The sequence below is a fragment of the Pteropus medius genome, unplaced genomic scaffold (genome assembly GCF_902729225.1).
Source record: "Pteropus medius unplaced genomic scaffold, Ma_sr-lr_union100, whole genome shotgun sequence".
NCBI classification, from domain to species: Eukaryota; Metazoa; Chordata; class Mammalia; order Chiroptera; family Pteropodidae; genus Pteropus; species Pteropus medius.
This window is the reverse complement of record NW_024350924.1, coordinates 4,032,264-4,052,638: the sequence shown is the minus strand read 5'-3', so window position 1 is coordinate 4,052,638 and position 20,375 is coordinate 4,032,264. Positions and strand designations below refer to the sequence as shown.

Here is a 20,375-nt window from a genome sequence, read left to right as displayed (position 1 = left end):
CATTCAGTGTCCCCGGACCTGCCACCTGGAGGACAGCAGAGCCTCCATTGCTCTGTGTGAATAAGTGAATGGCCCGAGCGGCGGCTCCTCGGCTCCGATCTAGGAGTGGGCGGCCAGGACCCTACACTCGGAGGTGGGGCAGAGCCGCACTTTCAGAGTCCACTTTTGTGAACATTTCCAGAATTCAAAAGAACTGCCGAGCGGCTTCTGGGGTGGAGAGTGTTCCTTGCCGGATCGGAGTTTGGGAAACCGGGTTGACACTAAGGCACTCAGCCTCTTTCTGAGACTGATATTCAGTGCCCACCCGTTTGATGACCAAACAGGGCTCACGTGCTTTGTTGGCGGGCGTCGGTACAGTCTGGCGTCACCATAACCTTCCCGCCCCCCACCCCGGCTGCGCTGGTCAAGACCAGGTGTCCCCCTGCCAGACCCCCAGGAGCTGCGGCCCTCGCCGGGTGCAAGCCCTCGCTGCCGTCCGCCCGCGCGGTTGCCCAGCCCGCGCGCCCCATGCGCTCTTCTGATTGGCTGCCGGCGTCCCCTCTGAGCGCTCATAGGCTGGCCCACGTCTCCCTCCGCCCGCGGCCCGGGGCGCGCGCAGCCTGCCGCGGGGTAAGCTGCTCCAAGTTCGGCCTCGGAGCAGAAGCTCCGCTGGGCGCTCGAGAGGCGTGGACCTCAGGGTCCAGCAGCCCGCAGAGCGCAAGGTTTCAGTGCGGTGGGTGTTCCCACCCGGAATTCTCTGGTGGAGCCGAGCCCCGCAAATGGGCACATGAGGAAGAAGAGCTGGGAAATGGACTGCTATTTACGCCGCCTCAAACAGGAGTTGGTAAGAGCAGAGCGGGCGCAGATGGGTACCTAGCTCGGCCATGCCCTTGGGGCCGGGACGCGCACGGAAGGAAGGCCAGGGGGGAAAGGGGGATGCGCACCGGTAGGCAGAGAGCAGGGCCTGTCCCGAGGAAGAGGGGCCACGAGGAAACTTGGAGCAAAGATTGTGTGAGAATGAGGCCACACGAGCAAGTGACAGAGACCGAGCAAACCAAACCCGGAGTGAAAGGTACCCGGGGAACCCCAGGGAGAAAAGAGGGCGCACCCGAGACAGACAGACACGCGGACGGAGTGTGACCCAGGCGGTAGCACAGAAAGAACGGTACGCGGGTGCCCGGCTGCTGGGCGACTTGGAGCGCTCGGGGCAGGCGGGGCGCCGGGAAGGGTGCACGGGCAGGAAGCCTGCCCGGGGCAGGAGGTCAGCCGGGGACTGGTCGCTCGAGGGAACCTGGCACCGCTTGGGGTCCCCAGCTCTGCCGGGCTTGGCAGAGCTGGCGCGGCTGCGGGGGCCGGCTAGGCCGGCTGTCTGCCCGGGCTTGCCTGCCAGCAGGGAGGGGGCTGGCAGCTGGAACCGCAAGGGAGGGCCCTGCGCGGAGGAGGGGCCCGCCTGGCAGATCTCGAGCGGGCGCTGTGGAGGCCCAGCCAGATGTCAGGTCTGGGCTTGGGGCTTGCGTAGGGAGCGTGCGGGTGCGGGCGTGCAGGGGCTGGGAGAAGAAGCTCAGTGTGTGTGCAGGGGGTACCCAAATGGGGGAGGGCTGCTTGCTAAAGCTGTTAGGTTCTCATCGACTTCATATAGCTCCCCTCCACCTGCTACCTTTCTGCTCCTTCAAGCACCAGAATTCAGACTGTCAACCAGGCTCTCTCTTTTGTCCTCGCCTCTGCCTCTTTTTGTCCCTTTTAGTTTGTTTCTCTTGAAGTCTTAGTCTCACTTTTCTCCCCTCCTCTTTCTTCTTACTTTTCAGAGCCAGGGGCACCCAGGCTCACAACAGCAGACCTGGATCCAGAAAGTGCCAGCCCATGGCTCTCCAGACTCCATGACAGCCTCTCCCACTCCTGCCTGCAAACTCTACACTCTTTCCGCTGGGGAGGGGACTTGGCAGCCGTGTCAGAGGCCAGCTTTGGGGGTGGGGGAGCTCGAAGCAGCAGGTGTTCTCACTGATGCTTCCTGGTCAAGTTGCCCAGGCACTCTTCCTGTCTGTCCCACTCCAGGGCCTGCCTTCTCAGGCCAGTGGTCACTTCTCTGGTACTTCCTCCTGAAGCTCTTTTTGTGGTGACACACATATGGGAAAGTGACTCAGAGAGATGCTTCTTCGGTGAAGGACAGAAGAGTCTCCATCATGTCTTGTCCCAAACTAGTTTTCACATGCTTCCCATGTCAGTTTGGGGTATCTGGCCCAGCTCACACATACACAATTCTGACCTTTCCCATGCATTTATCCAATCTAGAAAGAAAGGTCAGAGTCATCACAGATAATGTCTGAAGTCCAAGGCTCTTGCTGAGAAATGAATCTTAACAGAATCCTCTTTTTATGCATGGAATCTGGGACCACACCACCCACCTCAGGATCTGCCTTAATAGAGGGTTTGTGGGTGTTCCTGGCATGGGCTTGAATTTTAAAATCCTACTGATTTGCATTTTTTTACAGCACCCTAGGTGGGAGGTGGTGAGGGGAGGAAGAGAGAGTCTGTGGGTGCCAGGAGAATAAAAAAGGCAAATAGGAATCTGCACTGAGCTGAGCTCCAGGTCTTGATTTGCACAGTCTTCTGCCAAGGACCGGAGCCCCCAGTCCCGGGAGGAGGAAGGGGAGAGGCTGAAGTCACCCAGCTCCCCATTAGCTTTCATTTGGCCCTTTGTCTGAGCAGCTTCAGCCTTTGACTCTCTTGGAGAGGAAGCCAAATGCCTGGCTTGGGGCCCAGAATGACACTCAGATGGGAGAGCTCTGCACCCTCCCGCCCCCCATGGGGCTCCGCCCCCTCCTCTGTGCCAATCTGCCCAGAAAGGAGACAGAGCAGAGTGACAAGCAGAGCTATTAGAGTCTTGTTCACTCCCTGGCACCTCAGCCCAGTGCTCAGGTCACTGAGCCAAATGTCAGTGCCTCAGTTTTCCCAGTGGGAGTGAGGAGAAAGCAGAGCCGAGTTAGCCCAGGCTCAGCCCTCGGCCCCTCTGAGGACTGTAGGGATTGAATTCAATGCAGCTTAGTTGTGGCTGTGACAGGAAGTTGTTGGCTTGTTTATCCCCCAGGTCTGCAATGGGATGGGAGAGACATACAGGCGATTTATGTCATGAGCTTGTGGGTGTGCGTGTGTGTGTGTGTGCGCATCCCAGCCAGAATCTTCCCTGCCACCCAGGAGGACTGTGTGTTGCCTGGCTTTGCCCTAAATTAGTGTGTGCCCAGGAATGGCACTCATGTAATCTAGTCAAGTTTTCGACGTTCATTCATTCCACTAAATTCCCTTCCAGAAGCATTCGTCCTGCAGACACTGTGGGTTAAATCTGCTGGAAAAGAAAACACTAACGGGCTGTGAAACTGTCTTTGCTGAGGGTATTCTGCACTCCCCTCCTGAATCTTGGCCCTGTCCTTGGCCCAGAAAATCTGGACAAGAAGAGTCTGTTACTGAAAACCAAAGTAGCAGAATTTTCCAATTTCCCGAAGCAGAAAATGTGCACTGTGAGGAGTGAGCACTGTGGGGAGGCTGAGGGTTTGGGGATCCTGGCTCAGTTAGGTTGATGTGTAGAGAACTGGCCCTTTGCCCCTGCCTGGAAGGGGTCGGGGATCAGGTTTCAGGAATGAAATGTGGCAGGAGAGTCGCAGCAGCTGACATAGTTCTTCATTAGGATGAGAGGGGGCCAGGGCTGCAAAGACTCAGCAGGGAACACATCCCTCCCCACTCCAGCCGCCAGAGAGAGGCCCTGCCTGAACCTAGGCCTTGGGGCCAGCTGTTCCTTACACACTGCTCCCTTGAGGGCTTCCAACAAAGGAGGTCGACACAGCACACGGAGGAAGCAGATGCAAGATGCTCGCAGGGCGTTCCTCATGAGTGCAGCTCAGCATACAGCATATAGAGAGCATAAAGGCTGAGTGAGCAGGGCTCATGAAGTACAGCCAGTCTGGGAAGGCTTCCTGGAGGAGAGGAGGTTGATGGAGGCCAGTTCTTGGAATGTCTGTTCAAGCTGAGGCACCTGAAGCAGCAGAGAGATTTCTCTAAGGCTGGGAAAGGCCATCCTAGGACAGCTTGGTGTGCCTAGAAGGCAGGATGCTAGTGGCCACGAATTCAGGAGGTTCTGGCATTTGGAAGAGGGGCAAAGCCTAAAGGCGAAGTAAGGAGGAGAAAAGATGGTGACAGAGGAGACGCTGCAGGAACAGCCTTCAGCTCTTGGGCAAAAGAACAAATTTCCTGAGGCAGAAAAAAGCTTTTGCAAGGGATCTCACGAAGCAGTCCCCCTTGATGTTTAGCGCTCGGGCGAAGAGAAAGAAAGTGGGGTGGTCAGTGGGAAGAGCGTTGGCCTGGACTCAAATCACGGCTTTGTGTACCCTTAGTAGATTACTTAACCTCTCTGTGCCTTGGTTTTCTCATCTGTAAAATACCGACTGTACAGCTACTGTGAAGATTAAATGACAATATAGGTAAAGTGCCTCCCCAGCTGTAAATACTCAGCAGGGAACACATGACACAGTGCCCGATGTGTCGTAGGCACTTGGTAAACTCCTGATGATGAACTAATCAGACTGCTGTGTGTTCACTTACAGAACAGATTTACCAAGTTCATACTATGTTTAATGTACTTTACCGGGCACTAGTGCTATGGTTACGAAGATAAACAGACATAGATCCTGCCTTCAGGGCACTCACAGTTTAATAGGAGAAACAATAATCATATTTATTGATGCTGACATTTATTGACATGCCAGGCATAAAATGTATTATTATTTAATTGCCAAAGCAACATTAAGTTGTACTTCCATTATTCCCATTGAATAAATGAGACATGGGGAGGTTAAATGAGTTGGCCAAAGTCATAGAGCTGATAAGTGACAGAGCTAGGATTCAAACTCAGCCAGTGCAGAACTCACACTCTTAAGCATGTGTGCACACCTCCAGGATAGATAGAGGACACGGGCTGTGTGAGAGGCACAGTGCAGTGCTCTGAGAAGAGCGAAATGACCTCTGGCTTCGTGGAAAAGGTCGCATATGAGCTAGAACTCGAGGGATAAATAGGAACGTGAACAGGAGAAAAATATATTTCCAGGCAGATAATGAAACAACATGAGCGACAGGCACAGAGATGCAAGTAATGGGGATGTTTGAAGACTCACTTGAGTTTGGCGAGAACATAGAGTGTGTGCAGATATGTAGTGAGCAACAGGGCTGAAAGAGTTGTCGAGAGCAGACTATGGGGGCATAAAGAGTCTGGCCTTTTCTATATGTGTATAGAGCAGCTGGGTCCGAGACGTGCCCTGGGATCTAGGAGGTGGCATGGGGTGGAGGCGAGGGGAAGGAGGAAATTGAGGCAGGAGGATGAGGTGTAGAGGGTTATTACAGGAGCCTACATAGGAGATTATGAAGACCTGAACCAGAAAGGAGAACAGGAAGGTGACTTCTTGAGGTCCCTTGGATGCCTGAGGAACTTGAATGACTGACTGCAGTGGACAGGAGCCGAAGCTGGTCAGGGGAGAAGAGCTTGGTGAGATGGAGAGGCCAGCTCCCTGAAGGGGCACCTTGGACCCCTCTCTCCATCTGTCTGCCTCTAGCCTGAGGACACGGCCCCCAGGAGATGGTTCATTTGGGAGGGAGGACTCATCCATCTCACACTTCCTCCTTTCTTTCCCATCCTCTCTTCTCCAGCTCTTGGCACCGTTTCTACTTTACTTTCCTGTTGCGAGTTCCAGCCAAGAGCAGGGGGCTGTGAAGGTCCCCATTCACTGAGCCAGAGAATGGGCCACTTGGCAAAAACGGGTCTTTCCCATTTCCGGCCCTGAATCTGCTTCTAGCTTCCAGAAGGGCTGAAAGAAACTGTGTGGGGATCTTGTGGGTAATGGGGGCGGGGGGAGCGAGGAAGGGCACTCTGCCAGGTCCATAGGCAAAGCTGGAGCCTGTGTCAAAGGATCTGGCTAAGCTGGGAGAGGGCGTGAGATGGATGGATGGAGGGCACAGCTGTGGGATCAGTCAGGGGCCTAGGAGAGGCCTTGGGAAGGTTGCCGAGGATGCTGGTGTCACACTTTTCCATCCCCACTCCTCCCACCCCACAAAGGGCCCAGCGAGTGCCAAGGAGGGGAGGGTGCTATCCATGGACAGCTGACCCCACACTACCTGCCGAGGGCTTGAGGTCCAGGATGGCGGGGTCTGGCTTACCGCGGCACGTTCTCTTCAGCCCCAGGCAGGCAGTTCTCTCCTTGGATGATTCAGTGCAGAGACGCCGTCAGAGGAGATGAACTGAATTGAGTCTTGGAGTCCCTCCAAGACTTCATGTTCTTCATCCCTGTATGCTGATAACTGCCCTTTGCACATCCCACCGCCCGTCCTGGCTGCTTCCCACAGCAAGCCTACGAGGCCGAGAAGCCAGGGATTACGATGACGTGGAAAGCCCGCTGGCCGGGAGTGAGAGGGCCAGGTTTGGGGTCCCAGTCCTCCCACTTGTACGCCTCAGAACCCCAGGCAGTAGATCGCCGCCTCCACTGGAGGTATGATGTCAGGAGACACTGAGATGAAAAACTTTTAGTTTTAGAGATATATATAGAGAGAGTTACCATCTGTTTATGGTGAGTAATATGCATTTCACATAAGTTCCTATATAAAGACATTTATATAAACAGATTTTTTTTTAATTAAAAAAAATTTTTTTTTTTAATTTTTTACGCCTACAGCACCCGGTCTTCCTAGGTGGTCTCCCATCCAAGTACTAACTGGGCCCGACCCTGCTTAGCTTCTGAGATCGGACGGGATTGGGCACGTTCAGATAAACAGTAGATTTAAATAAAATATTAAATAGACCAAGCTATATGCGGTTATGGCGAAAATCATGAAGGAAGCCTAGGGGAGAATGTTTGGGAAACAGGGAGAAATCTAACCTCTCAGATCCCTAGCTCCTCGTCCATTAAGTGGGGATACCTCCCGCCCCACCAGCCTCCCGGGGTCATTATGGGATCAGATCCGTTCGTGTCGAGGAAAGGACAAGTGCAAAGCACATGGGAGGGAGTGATCACTGTGCAGAATCCGAATCCGAAGCACAAAAGGCTGGCGAGTCTGCCCAGAGTCGCGTGGCTGAGTTCGCCGGCTTAGACTGCAGGCCAGGTCTCCAGACTACAGCGAGCGGCTAGTCACAGACACCAGGAGGGTGCCCGGCGATGGCATCCAGCTCTAGTACAGGGAGGGAGCGAGCCACAGGCTGGTTTCAACAGTGGCAACTGAGACTAAAGTTTGACATGAAGGAAATCTTTAGAATGAAACATTTCGAGACCCGGGAGATGCAGTAGGGTGGGAGACGGACTTTGGGGGCTGTGTGGATGCTGGGAGGGCGGGGAGACGGTTCACGGCCTTTCTCAGAAAGGATTCTGGGATATGCTTAGGAAGGGTTTTATGTTTGATGGTGGAGCAGGTTAGGTGTGTGTGCCTGTGTTTGTGTGTGTGTGTGTGAGAGAGAGAGAGGGGAAACTGAGATTGAGAATGAGGTGGTGGAGAAAGATGGAGGTGGCTGTTAGATCTGTTCCCACTCAAAGTGAGTGGGGTACGATTTGGTCCCATCCCGAGGAAGGACCTGAGGCTCCGAGGCACTGGGAGGCCAGAGAGGCGGTCGGCAGGCCCCGGCTGAGGCTGGGTTTCGGTGCTGATCGTTTCTAGCTGGGGCTCTCTCTGTCTCGGCCCCGCTGCTGGGCTCCCTCCCACCCCACACCGCGCTCCCCTCTCCCTTTTGGGTTCCTGAGGTAGAGAAACCCTGGGATCTGAGAAGGTCCCACGCTCTGGACAAGACAGCAGCTTGCCCCCTGGCTCTCTCTTGGGGTGACATCATCCCCCTTGAGGTGGGAAAGGCAGCTCCCTCCCAGTCAAGACCCAGCGGATACTCCAGCCTCCCACCCCTGACGGCCTCCTGGTTTCCCACACTCGCTTCCTTTCGTTCTCGTTCTCATCCGGCTCACAGCTGTCTCCTCGCCTTCCATGTCAGCCCCCCTTGGCATGAGGATGGGCAGGAGGATGCCAAGACTTCCTTTTCCTTCCCCTTTCCTTCCTCTGTGAGGGGACGGGGCAGGGAGAGAAGGGACAGACAGGACAAGAGATGTGTTCCCCCTGGATCGGACCAGATCGATGAATGGAATCCAGCCATTACTGTGCGTTAAGGTTCACTGAGCGAGAAGTGTCCTGGAATTCTTAAAAAGTCTTCAATTAAGATAAGAGCCCAAATTCACTTCTAGGCCACACGTAAATACATACTACCTCACCTAATCTGCCCAAAGCTGTGTGAGGCAGGAACTCTTATTCCCATTTTAAAGAATGGAGAAATTAAAAAACAAAAAACAAAACAGAATTTATATAACCTGCCCAGATCACACAGCTATTACATGGTAGAGCTGGGATTTGAACCCTCTTCCGTTTGTCTCTAGAACCCAAGATCTTCACCAAAACAGACTATCATTCTCCATATGGGTATAACTTCAGCTCTTGTTTACTTAAATGGGGCCTCTGTTTTATGGGCTGCCCTGAAGTCACACTTACCCACACATGCATTCTCACTGGAAAATGCTACGAAATGTCAGCATTATTTCTTAAGGATTTTTCCATATTGGAAGCGATTGAATGGGGTCATTTCATTCTTCCCACTGCCTCTGACCTGGACTGTGGTGGGCCTTCTGGAAGGAAGCCAGCTCAGACTCCTTGCTTCTTGATGAAACGAAACCTTGCAATGTGTCCCAGACTGTCTCTGCCCGTGTCGTGAGTTACAGTTCCGAAAGCAGCAAGCAGTCTGGAGGGGCGATGTGGGGTGCTCGTGGCACTCGGTTTATGTTCTGTGGGTTTGCAGCGAGCGCAGAGCGATGGCTAGGTTCTGGGGAGACGGAGCAATGCGTAGATCTCAGTCCGTCCCTCAGGTAGAGGATGCTCGGTGAATGCTGCCTGAGTGACTGAGCACCAACACCTGGAGGAGCTGGGGCGGGGACAGGAGTGGCAGGACAAAGGGAAGAGCATTTTAAGTCTGCAGAAGAGGTGCTGACGACGGGGGCGTGGGGCACACACATGCGTTCCCAGTGATGAGAGCCGCAACGAGAGGCGTGTGCGGGTGGCCGGAGGGCCTTTGAGGAGGCTTCTGCATTTCGGGATGGAAAGGCTGAAGCTAGACACATGGAGACAGGAACGGGGCGGTTGGGTGGAAAAGCCAAAAATGACCCAGTGGCTCCAGGTTGGGGCGAGGAGGAAAGTGTAGGGGGAGGCTGTGGGAACCAGGAAGTCAAAGAAGCAGTTTGCCGAGAAGGGACCTTGAGGAATTCGGTTTGGGGCTTAGTGTCTCCTCTGCCTTCCTCTGGGTCTTCTCAAGCCGAAGAAGCCGGGGCGGGGGCGTCCGCAAGCACAGCCACCTCACGGCTGTGTCTCTTGCAGCTGCCACTCCAGTGAGCCGAGCTTGCCCAGGCAGCCTGGAATCACCACTTCTTCTTGCCCTGTCTCGGGGGAGCTGTGGAATATGGGCAGGTCCCCACTCAGCAAGGCCCCTGTGCCCCCAGGGACAGTCAGTTCTCCATTGTCATTAGTGCTGATAGCTTAAGAGAGCCTGGCCCAGGCCACCACCCTGCTGGGGCTGGGGTTGGCAGGGGTGGGGTTGACCCTGAAGCCTGAGAGGGTCAGCTGCCCAGTGCAGCCCTGAAGAGCCTCTGTGCCCGCCCTCCCTTCCCCTCCACCCCTCCACCCGGAGGGCTTAGCTCTGTGCATGAGGACAGGCTGGGAGGTAAGATGATCCCCACGGGGCTCTGGGGGGCTTAAGAAACAGATGGTCCCCGCATAGGAGGTTTGCTGCTGGTAACCTGAGCAGATCTGGGGAGGGAGCTGGCAGGACCAAGGCAGCTTGGGCCCGAGGACGGAACCTCGTGAATGCTATCAGACGAAGCATCCCCTGCCCAGCCTCCAAACTCGGCCCTCGCCCAAGTCAATCGCTCAGCCCCTTCCAGCTGGCACCTGGGACTCGAGCCTTAGACACCCACAAAGGGGCCCGGGAGCTGGCCTCCAGTGTCCCCGCTCCCGGCCAGGGCAGCAGCTCCGATTGGGCTGAGAAGGCAGGGAGGGCACTGGAGCCAAGCCTGAGAGCAGCTGGGAGGGGACGGGCGTTTGGAAGGGAGAGAAGGGCTGGGAAGAGCCGGGCAAGGGCTTCCGCAAACCGGAGCTTGCTGGCCTCCTCTCCCGGCGACCAGCCAGATGTGAACAGCGGCGAAAGGAAGCGCCAGCCTTCCCGTTCTCACAGCGAATCTCAGCCCCTCTTGCCCCAGGGTCCTTCTCAGCCCGGTGCCACTGCCAGTGGTCTCGAGCAGGGCTTGGTACTTAGGCCTCTGGCATTCGGAGCGAGACGACCTGGGTTCAAGCCCAGCTCTATGAGCCGTGTGACCTTAGCAAGTTACCTCACCCTCCTCCCATGGCTACCTCATTTGTTCATATGAGGACAGTAATAGCCACCCCAGAGGGTTTACATAAAGATTAGATGAGATGAAGTGTGTAGAGTCCTTAGCACAACTCCTGTTATGTAATAAATTCTCACAAAATGTTGCTGCCGTCGTCGTCGTCATCACCATTTCAGGGAGGCTCAGAGGGGGAAGAGGGCACAGACGCAGACGATGACAAGGACGTTGTATCTACACCACAGCTCTGTGCACCCTCAAGCTGATCTCAGCTCCACCTCTTACTGTCTGCGTAATCTTGAGCAAGTTACGTACGTGCCCCAGTTTCCTCATCTGTAAAGCGGGAATGGTAATAGTCACTCCTTCAGAGAGTAGTTGGGGAGATAAAATGTAGGTTAATTTGTACACACGCATCTGTCCGCACGTCGGTGGCGGGCAGGGCAGGGCAGTGCCTGCCGCGGCACGTTAGCCGCCGTGAATGTTGTTTCCTTTATGCAGCCATCTCCGCCTTAGACGTCGCCCTCTCCCAGCTCTGGTCTGCACTGTGCTGGGCCCTACAGCGGCGGGGTCAGTGGCAGGTTGGAATGTCCTCGGAGATGTGTGTTTGGAGAGGGGTTCAGGGCCAGTGGGGGGCTGCCCTTCCGCCCACCCCCCGGCTGACGGGCCCTGTGCTCTCTCTCTCTCGGGCAGATGTCCATGAAGGAAGTGGGAGATGGCTTACAGGATCAGATGAACTGCATGATGGGGGCGCTGCAGGAACTGAAGCTCCTCCAGGTGCAGACGGCACTGGAGCAGCTGGAGATCTCTGGAGGGGGTCCTGCCCCTGGCTGCTCTGCAAGCCCCCGGACACAGCCCCCACCCCCTCAGTGGGAGGGTGGCCGAGGCCCTGCCAGGCCTGCCGCCCGCGCCACGTCCAGCCAGCCTTCCCTGGGCAGCAGCGCCAAGCCGCCAGCTCACAGAGGTGTGTGTGGGAGGGATCCAGCCCCCCGGCCCAGGACACAGCCGCCAGAGCACCCAAGCCGGGCCCTGCAGGGGCCGGAGCTCGTGGAACCGGATGACTGGACCTCCACGTTGATGTCCCGGGGGCGGAATCGACAGCCTCTGGTGCTGGGTGACAACGTTTTCGCGGACCTGGTGGGCAACTGGCTGGACTTGCCGGAACTGGAGAAGGGTGGGGAGAGGGGTGAGACCGGGGAGGGAGGAGAGCCCAGTGCGGAGCGGGGCCAGCCCTGGGAGCTGGGCCGCCGGTTTGCCCTGACCGCAAACATCTTCAGGAAGCTCCTGCGCAGTGTGCGTCCCGACCGCGACCGGCTGCTGAAGGAGAAGCCGGGCTGGGCGACACCCACGGCCTCGGAGCCCCGCGCCGGACGCTCGCAGAAGGTTAAGAAGCGGGGCCACTCCAAGGGCTCCGGCCGCTTCCCTTCCCCGGGCTGCCCAGGGCCCAGGCCGGGGGAAGGCCCTTCCACCAGCCGCCCCCGGGCCCGGGGAGCCTCACCCTCTGGCTTCGATATCAACACAGCCGTCTGGGTCTGAATCCTAGGGACAGAGTTTCGCTGAACCCGAAAGGGCCAGGTCCCAGTGCCGGGCCCCTGGGGAGGATGGTGGTCAGGTGATATGTGGCTTTCAGAGGCCTAACTCCAGGTCTCTTTCCCCCAAAGGAGGGAAAGGCAGCCAGAGAAAGGAGCAGGGCGGATAGGCCTGAGGTTGGGAGAGAGGCTGTGACCGGGGGTCCACCGGGTGGGGGAGGTGAGTGCGTGTGCGTGTGTGTGTGTGTGTGTGTGTGTGTGTGTGTCTCATTCTGAGGCTGGAAGTGACAGCAGAGGAGAGGGCAGGAAACCTTTCTGCCCTCCTTCACCGCCCCCAAAGACCTCCTTTCAGCATTCTGCACAGATCAGGGCACTGGGGCCTCAGGTACCCCCAAAAGGCTCCCAGTAAAGACCTTATCTCCGTCCCCAGCTTTATAACTGTCTGCTACCCTGGCAAAGCGCTGCTCGGGGCATAGGTATTGAACCCCAGCCTCCTGGGAGGCAGAGCAGCAGAGAGGCAAATCTACCGCCCTCCCATACCTGTTCCTGGTACCTTTGAGATTTCAGCCAGTACCTGGATCCTGAGAAATGGCTGAATAAGGAGCATAGGTTTAAGGAGTGCTTGGGACAGCCCTGATATCTTTCCAAAAACACAGGGATGATATCTGTATAGCACTTTAAACGCTGGCAAGCCTTTCCATATCCATAATCGCCTTTGTGAGTGGGCAAGTAAGGCAAGTGTTATCCCCACTTTCCAGATGAGGAAGCGGCCCGCAGTGCTACCTGTCCAGGGACACGACGGTGGCGGGGCAGGAGGCAGCCCAGTCCAGGGCTGACTGAGAGCGCAGCTGGGCCTTGGACTCACACAGGGTCCTCCCCAACACCCTGTCTCCAGCCCTGAACCCCCACCCGACACAAGGAGGCCAAGGCGTGCCCAGATGAGATGAGCACTCGTTTCCAAATTCCTAAATTCCTGGCTCCACATCTGACCTCCCTCTGCACCACGGCACAGCCATGGGCCTCGTCTTTCCACCTGACCCAGAACTAGCCTGGGGGAGGGAAGGGGAAGGGCCTGGGCAGCAGCTCAGCTCCTGCAGCAGTGGTGGCGGGCGCGACGCCACCCCGGCGGCCCCCCTGGAAGCCACCAGCCTGCCTACTCTGGCCTGGAACGCCCCGCTGGCTGGGAAAAGACAATGTAGGTCCCTGTTCCAGCGAGCCAGCCTGGGAGGGCACACCCTCTCTCTTCCCCTCACCCCTCCTGGCTGATCTTCCCTCTGCCTGATGGGGGGTGACAGCTGCAATTAGAGGCAAGACGCCTTCCTGCCCTCAGAGCATTAATAGCAAACTGGAGAAGAAAAATAACAAGAAAGGCTCTTCCTGCATCCTGGACCCCCTGGGGCGGAGATGGAGGGAGGGGGCTTAGAGTGGGCAGCTCCACAGCTTGAGTTAGGGGTGGTCAGGGTCACTCCCAAATTCCTACTCAATCACATGGTAGATGTTTGGGTTTTGGTGGCCAAAACTACAAGGAGGAAGGCGCTAATTTTTTTTTGAGAACTCATTATTTGACAGGCAGTACACACGACATGTCTTTCAGACTTCAGAACGATCCTAAAAGGTATTGTCATCGTCCTCTTAGCAAATAAAAAGACCAGGATTTGAAACAGCCTTCTCCAAAAACGCTGTCCTTTCCTCTGCTCGCCTCCATGGAGCTTGCCAACCGAGCAGCCCTTTCTGGAGGAGCCAACCTGCCCGCCCTTTGTTGTCCCTCCCACAGATTTCAGTCCTGGGAAAGGCCTGTTGGCTGTGGCTGCTTTGGTGGTGGCGGTGATGTGTGCGTGTGTGTGCGTGTGCGTGCGTGTGTGTGTGTGTTTGTGTGATGTGTGAGTGTGGAGATCCCATCTCTCAGCTGCTGGGCCACTGGGTGCTGGAGAAGCCACCCAGCAAATTCTTCAAGGAGGCACCAGCTTCAAATCGAGAAGGATTCACAGGAACCAAAATCACCTCCAAGCCGTTCGTCTGTGACTCTTGTTCTGTGCGCTGGCCACAGCCATTCAGACCAATCAAACAAAACTTGTGAACGCCTCCCAGCGTCATGCATTGCAGTAGGAGCTGAGAACAGCCGTGAAGAGGATCCAGTTCCTGACTCGAGAGCCCAATGGGAAGAAAGCAGCCACTCAACCCACTGGTGAGAAGGATTCATGGGAATGAAAATGCATTTTAACTTTGGCCAGAACAAAACAATTAGGAGTGCCATTTGCTGCCAGCGCCATTGACAGGTGTCGGGCACTGTCATCTCCGTGTTCTTGTTTCCTTCCCGCCACACCTGGAAGAGGTTGCTGTGACTCTTATTCTCATGAAGAGGCTCAGAGAAGTTAAGCAACTTGCACAGGGTCACAGTGGCAGAACTGGGATTGAAACAGCTCCGGCTGACCTCCAGGGCTTTGCTTCTCACGCTGCCCCACAGATTGTCAAAATCTGCTCCAAAGCCAAGATGAGACACAATCACAAAACCTGTCCTCCCACGGGACCCAGGCAACGGATAATAAATGGGATACTGCCTTCTGCTGGGGGATCTTGCCCTGGTCTCGACAGGGCTGATGCATGCCCCGTCACCATGTCATGCTTTGCTAATGAAAGCATATGGCCGATTGACTTACCCCCCACTCCCAATAATTTTTCCTTTTCCCTCCCCTTCTGGGCTCCTGCCGTGACAGTGATGGACACTGTATTTACTGAAGCCGAGGGAAGAGGGCAGTGGAAATGCCTGGGGCCTCAGCGATGCAGGAGAGTGTAGGGGTGGGGAGCAGTGCGTGTGACGGGGAGCTAGTAGTAAGTAGAAAGAAATTGACAGCTTAATTCTGCCCCTGGGGCTCATTTTATGGTTAATTAGGACATGTAAATAAGCTGGAAGCTCATTTAATATCCTCCCTGGCACAGGGCCCCGCCTCATACCTGGCCCACTTCCCTGGCAGGTACGGGGCCCCCGATTGGCTCAGGCATCTGCTCAGGGCCCCACCTGCTTCTTTGTGACCCTGTGGCCAGAGTGTGTCTACAGATGTTCCCGGACCACAAGCAGGAGCTAGGAGAGTCCCTGCTGGGCATGGCCGTGGAGCTGCCCGGTGACCCTCCTGCCCCTCTTTCTAGCCCTTCAGACCTGGGGCATCCTCTCTCCCGAAGCACCTTCCCTGCACCCACCCCTCAGGATGAGAGCTGAACTCAAACTTTCCCTGAGGAATAGAAACCTGGTTCAGCTCTCCCCACCACATCCCCCACTGTCTACCCCCCAGAGCCCTGTAGGGGGCGTCCTCTGTCTTTCCCAGGTCACATGACGTGACCTAGGGCTTGGGAAAAAGCGAAAGCACAGCCTGTGTGTGGCTTCCAGTCCACCTCAGGTGACTCCCTGCCCAGGACAGCTAAGGCATTTCTGCTAATGGCACGCGTGAGCACTGGGTTTGGAGTCAGACAGGACAGGAGACCCATTGCTGTCACTGTGTGAGCCTGAGCACATTGCTTTTTTAATCTGTGAGTTGGGGATAATGCCCTGAGATTTAAAGGACATAATGCACCTCAGGGTCAAGCACACCATCTAGACAGACGTTCAATATATATATTGGACCACCTGACCTTCAGTTCAGGCACTAACCGGGTGACCCAGGCAAAAATGCCAACAAAAAAAAGCTTTCTCTCTGAGCTTGGTCTCTTCTATTAAAGAACGTACACTGGCCCTATTACCTCACAGGATGTAGCAAGGATCAGAGAAGACAATAGGTGTGGATGTGTTTTTGTACAGTGTAAAAATATTATCCAGATGGGCTGTTATTTGCCAAATAGCAAACAGTTTACACTTTTCCACTGGCCGATGATGACAGGTGTGTGTGTGTGTGTTGAAGGGTGGGTGGGGCATGGAGAGTGTGCACTGGCTGAGGATGTGCTCTGGGGGGACCCCCACCCCTCTTGCACCCCAGCTCTCCCTCACACCAGCAGGGCCCTCACGATCCTGGCAGGGACTAGAGAGTTGGGTGAGCCAAGTTCTGACGGGTTTAGAAGCCAGGCCTCCATCTGCTCTCTGCTCTAAGGCCTTTTCTCTGGAGTCCCTGCCAGGCCCCACATCTCTCCCTGCCTCCCTGGGGGCTCATGGCCCACAGGGGCTTGTGGCTGTCCTGGATTCCACTCCCTCTGGATGGCATGGTGGAGGGAGGCATCCATGAACCTGCCCCCATGAGCAGTCTCAGGGCTCAGGCTGGTGCTACCAGATGAAGGGTGATGGACTAGAGGGGCCTCCCCAACCTGGGGAGGAAAGAGCAGGACCTCACACTGCAGGCACCCCCTCAGCACTGTTATTAAATGTCCCCTGCCCTGCCCCCACTTCAGCCTTCTCTACCCGCCCCTTAAAACAAGGTGATGAAACCTCTCTCCCATTTCCCCTCGGAACCGGGCAGAGGACTCACCTCCCGCTTCTCTCCCTGCACCCTCCCTCAGTCCCAACATATCCACCTCCCACCTCCAGCCCCGGATATACACCCCGAATTCTGGCACACGCACCGTGATGAAGTCAGGCTCGCCAATGTCCCTGAAACACTGGGCAGAGAAGGGAGCAGTATTGCCAGCTCCATACCACGTCTCGGCCACAGATGCTGCACATCCTGGCTTCCACTCCACAGCTGCCCTCTCTCAATACGCCCCTCTGAGCACGTCCTTCAAGATGACTGTCCGTTTCAGGGACATAGAACTCACCGCCAAAAGTTACCTCCTGACGCTCTGCACCTCTGCCCCCGCCACCCCCAGCTTCCTCCAACTGGCCAGGGAGGGTGGTGCAGGCACAGCAGATGCCACTCGCACCTGGTCTGAGGCTGCTTTGAGGCAGAAGGTGTCCCCATCCAAGGGAAGAATCAGGTTTTGTCTCCCGCTCTGCACACGTTACTCCCTGTGGCTGCTTTTCCCTTTCCTCCTGTGCTTCTCTCTCAGCCCTGACTGAGGCCGGAGCCTGCAGCTGCAGGGAAGTGCTGGCTGGGGTCTTTGGGAGCACAGGAGGTGAAGGGAGAAATGTCTTAGAGATCCTGTGACTTCTCCACTCAGCCAACCTTCCCCAGTCATCCCCAGCTGCCTGGAGGCCCAGCTCTGCCCACTTAAGACACTAATGGGCACTTCGCGCCCTCCACTCGACCCTCCACTTTGTAAGCCTGGGGTTTTTTATGCCTGTAAGTCTCTGCATCTACTGCTTCCTGAAGACTCCAGCTCCCCCACCGCCTCGGGACTGGCTGACTGGTACTTACCTTTTGATCTGCAGTTTAAAGGGCATCTCTGGGAAGCCCTCCCCGGGGGCCTTAGAGTGCCTGTACCCAACCGCAGGACTTTGTTGCTCTTGAGCATGCTGATCTTCCCCTCTGGACTGAGTGCCCCCAGGGAGTAACTGGTCACCTCTCAGTTCTGTATCTGCTGCTCTGGGCACAGGGCACTCAGTGTGACCTCCAGCCGAGGGAGTCCTCGGCTGAGCCTGGCTCCTGCTTTGGGTAAGACCAGCAGCCAAGGCCTCCTCGGCTGCCTCCCAGGCCCATGTTCACTCCACACCTCAGCCCACTCCCCAGGAGAGCAGAGCTGTGGCCAAAGTCACTTTCGAGAGAGCAAACTCTGTCCCTAACCCCCCTCTCCAAACTGTTGTGCAGTCCCCTCTGCCCCTGGCCTGTCGCTTGGGCTTCTCTGTCTAGCTTCGTAGGCCAAGGCTGCCTAGAGAGCTTTGGTCCTCATCCCTCCCACCCAGCTCCCTGTTCCTGGGGCACTGTCGCTGGGCTGCTCAGAGCTCAGGCCCTCCAGATGATGGCACCCACTTCTCCCCTGCCTGCTCAGCCCCACGTGGGTCCCAGGCTCCATCCGGGAAGACATTGCTTTCGCCCCAGCCTCCATGTTTTTTCCCGTTCTGCTCACTCCCTCTGCAAGGGTCTTCCTGACCTGACTCATCTCGTCCATTTTGGCAACAGCATCTGGCCCCAGACTTACTCTACCCTAGGCGGCTTATTCAATCTGCTGTGCCAGGGGTCCCCACCCCTGCTGGGGACACTGAGTCTGCCAGATTCTCCTTCCCGCATTGTGATTGTGGAGGGGCAGGGCGGGGCGGGGCAACAGGGAAGGAAGTGAGAGTTGGGTGTTCAAGCGCCTTCCCTACCTCCAGCCCTGCTACTGGCCACACTCCAAGCATTGTCTCCCAGGGACTGAGGTGCCAGCAAGGCAGCAGGCGTATGGTCATTAGCGTATAAGTGGTGGGAAAGGGAGGGAGTTGGGCATAAATTTTTTTAAGCCCCCCAAAACCAACAAAACAAAATCCAAAACAAAAACAAAGCAGAGGTTCTTCCGAATGGGGTTAAGTACAGCAACTAAAATAGTTGCAGAGACTCGGCCCCCTGGACAGAGGTGCCAAAGCCGGTCATTTTGTCCCGGACAGCCTCCAAGTACCCAAACTGCCACACCACACGACTGGCCTTGGGAGTCTGCTCCTCACCATAGGGAGCACCGGGCCAGACTGACATAAACAGGTGTTAGAGCCCCTGACCCGAGGTTCCAAGCATCTGTTCAGATAAGTCAGTTTATATCCCAGAAAAAGGGTCAGGCTCTGTATCAGCGAGAATTCCAGCGCTTCTGGCCATGGCTTCCGGGCCCTGCTGGGAGTGTAGGGGTAGAAAAACTTCTTTAAACTTTTCCATTACATGTATAGGCTCCCGGGAAAGGCAGGCAGTGCCCAACGCCTAGTCCCAGTTCCAAGTCCCACCTTCCCAACTGGGAAACTGCATGCTTAGCATCCCCCTTAACCCTGGTGGCTCCTTCAAAGTCCTCAACCCATCTGAGTGATGGGAAAGGCAGGGTGGACAGGGGCTGCGGGCGTCTGGTGTGTGCCTCTCCTCCCACCCACGAGGGAAGGCCTGAACGATGGGATCGTGCTGGGAAAGCCGGCACCTACCCAATAGGGGTGCATTACAGAAAAGACCCTGTTACCAGTCTTCTCAGTCAACATGGGGGATCCCCCAGGAAGGGCTGGAGGGCCGGAGGGGCGGCTGTCCCATGCTGTGACGTATCAGTGAAGAGAGGAAACCTTGGGAGGTGAGGGTGGGGACTAATATTTACTGTGTGGCCAGCAAGTGCCAAAAACTCTGAGGAGCAGAATCACGTCAGGTGAGGCAGAGGAATAGAGAGAGAGAAAAGCGATTTTCCTCTTCGATCCCCTGTAACATCTCTGAGTGCCAAAGTACCAATGCTGGTTCTCGTCTCAACAGAGCTTTCATTTGGGGACGATCACCATACACCTCAGACATCACCTCCACTAGAGACAGGGGGGAAATGAAGTGAGGAATGAAGCCCGGGAAGGCCACTAGCGTCCAAGGGGAGTAACGTGGTGCTGTAATTCCATCCCGGTCAGTGCTGACGTTTCCCCCCTCCTGCCCTCTCCAAGCCGCGCCTGGATGACCGCTACGACACTACTTTGCTTACATCTTCTTTATGGTACTTTTTATTGGTTCTTTGTGACCGACCAGTCTCTATACCCACCTACTGTCTTCCATTCTGCCACCAGGCCTGCCCTTGTTCCTCCTACCTGGGTCAGCTTCTTGACTTGGATACTAGATTCCAGATTCCATCCATTCTGTCTAGTTTTCCTCAGTGGATCATTTCCATGAGCACACAAACACGCATCGCTTCACCCACTAAATAGGGTAGTGCATGCTGCGTCTCCAAGGTCTTTCCTCCCATTTCCTCTTCCGCCTACTGAAGACACTGCCCACTGCTCTGCTGACAGCCCGTCAGGGTTTGTCAGTGACCTTCATGTTCTTTGCCAATTCCTCTTTACCCCCAAGCCCATGATGGAGTTCCTGGACCTCTAGTCCATCCATACTCAACCCTAGTAATCCTATTCAGCTCATGTTCTTAAACAATAAGTATCATCTTCTGTCCAGACCGCTTCCTCTGCTTCTGACTCATACTCAGTCTCCTGCCATCTTCACCCCTCCACAGGCTGTTCTCAACAGGCAGAGTATGCCTGATGGTACGTTGGGTCAGATCACGTTAGATCCTTTTCTGAAATCCTTTCCATGGATCTCACTCAGAAAATGTCGAAGGAAATTCACTCCCTACCCAACTCCACCGAAACCCTACTACTCTCTCCCCGCTGCTCATCCTGCTCCGTCCGGCCACACTGGCCTCCTTGCCAGTCCCCCAGCATGCCAGGTAGACGTCCACCTTATGGCGTTTGCAGACCCGTCCCACTGCGCGGAAAGCCATTCTTCCCCACCCCCCAGTTGTAGGGGCTGCATATTCCACATATTGACGTAAATAGCAACTTTAGCGAGACCTAAACCTTCAACTCACTACCAGATTCCCTGTGCTCAGCACTCCTGCCCTTTTACACAGCTCAACTGTTCCCCAAAGCACTCATCACTCACACGCACGCACGCGCGCA

The 20,375-nt window shown here is 55.8% G+C and overlaps 1 protein-coding gene across 1 annotated transcript; it reads left to right on the top strand.

Annotated features, from left to right (window-relative positions):
• Positions 1-573: 573 nt before the first annotated feature.
• On the top strand, positions 574-15,798 carry INKA2 (inka box actin regulator 2). Its single transcript, XM_039841189.1, has 2 exons — positions 574-823; positions 11,100-15,798. Exons 1-2 carry the CDS (start codon positions 767-769, stop codon positions 11,940-11,942), a joined length of 900 nt encoding a protein of 299 aa, XP_039697123.1. The 5' UTR covers positions 574-766; the 3' UTR covers positions 11,943-15,798.
• Positions 15,799-20,375: the final 4,577 nt, after the last annotated feature.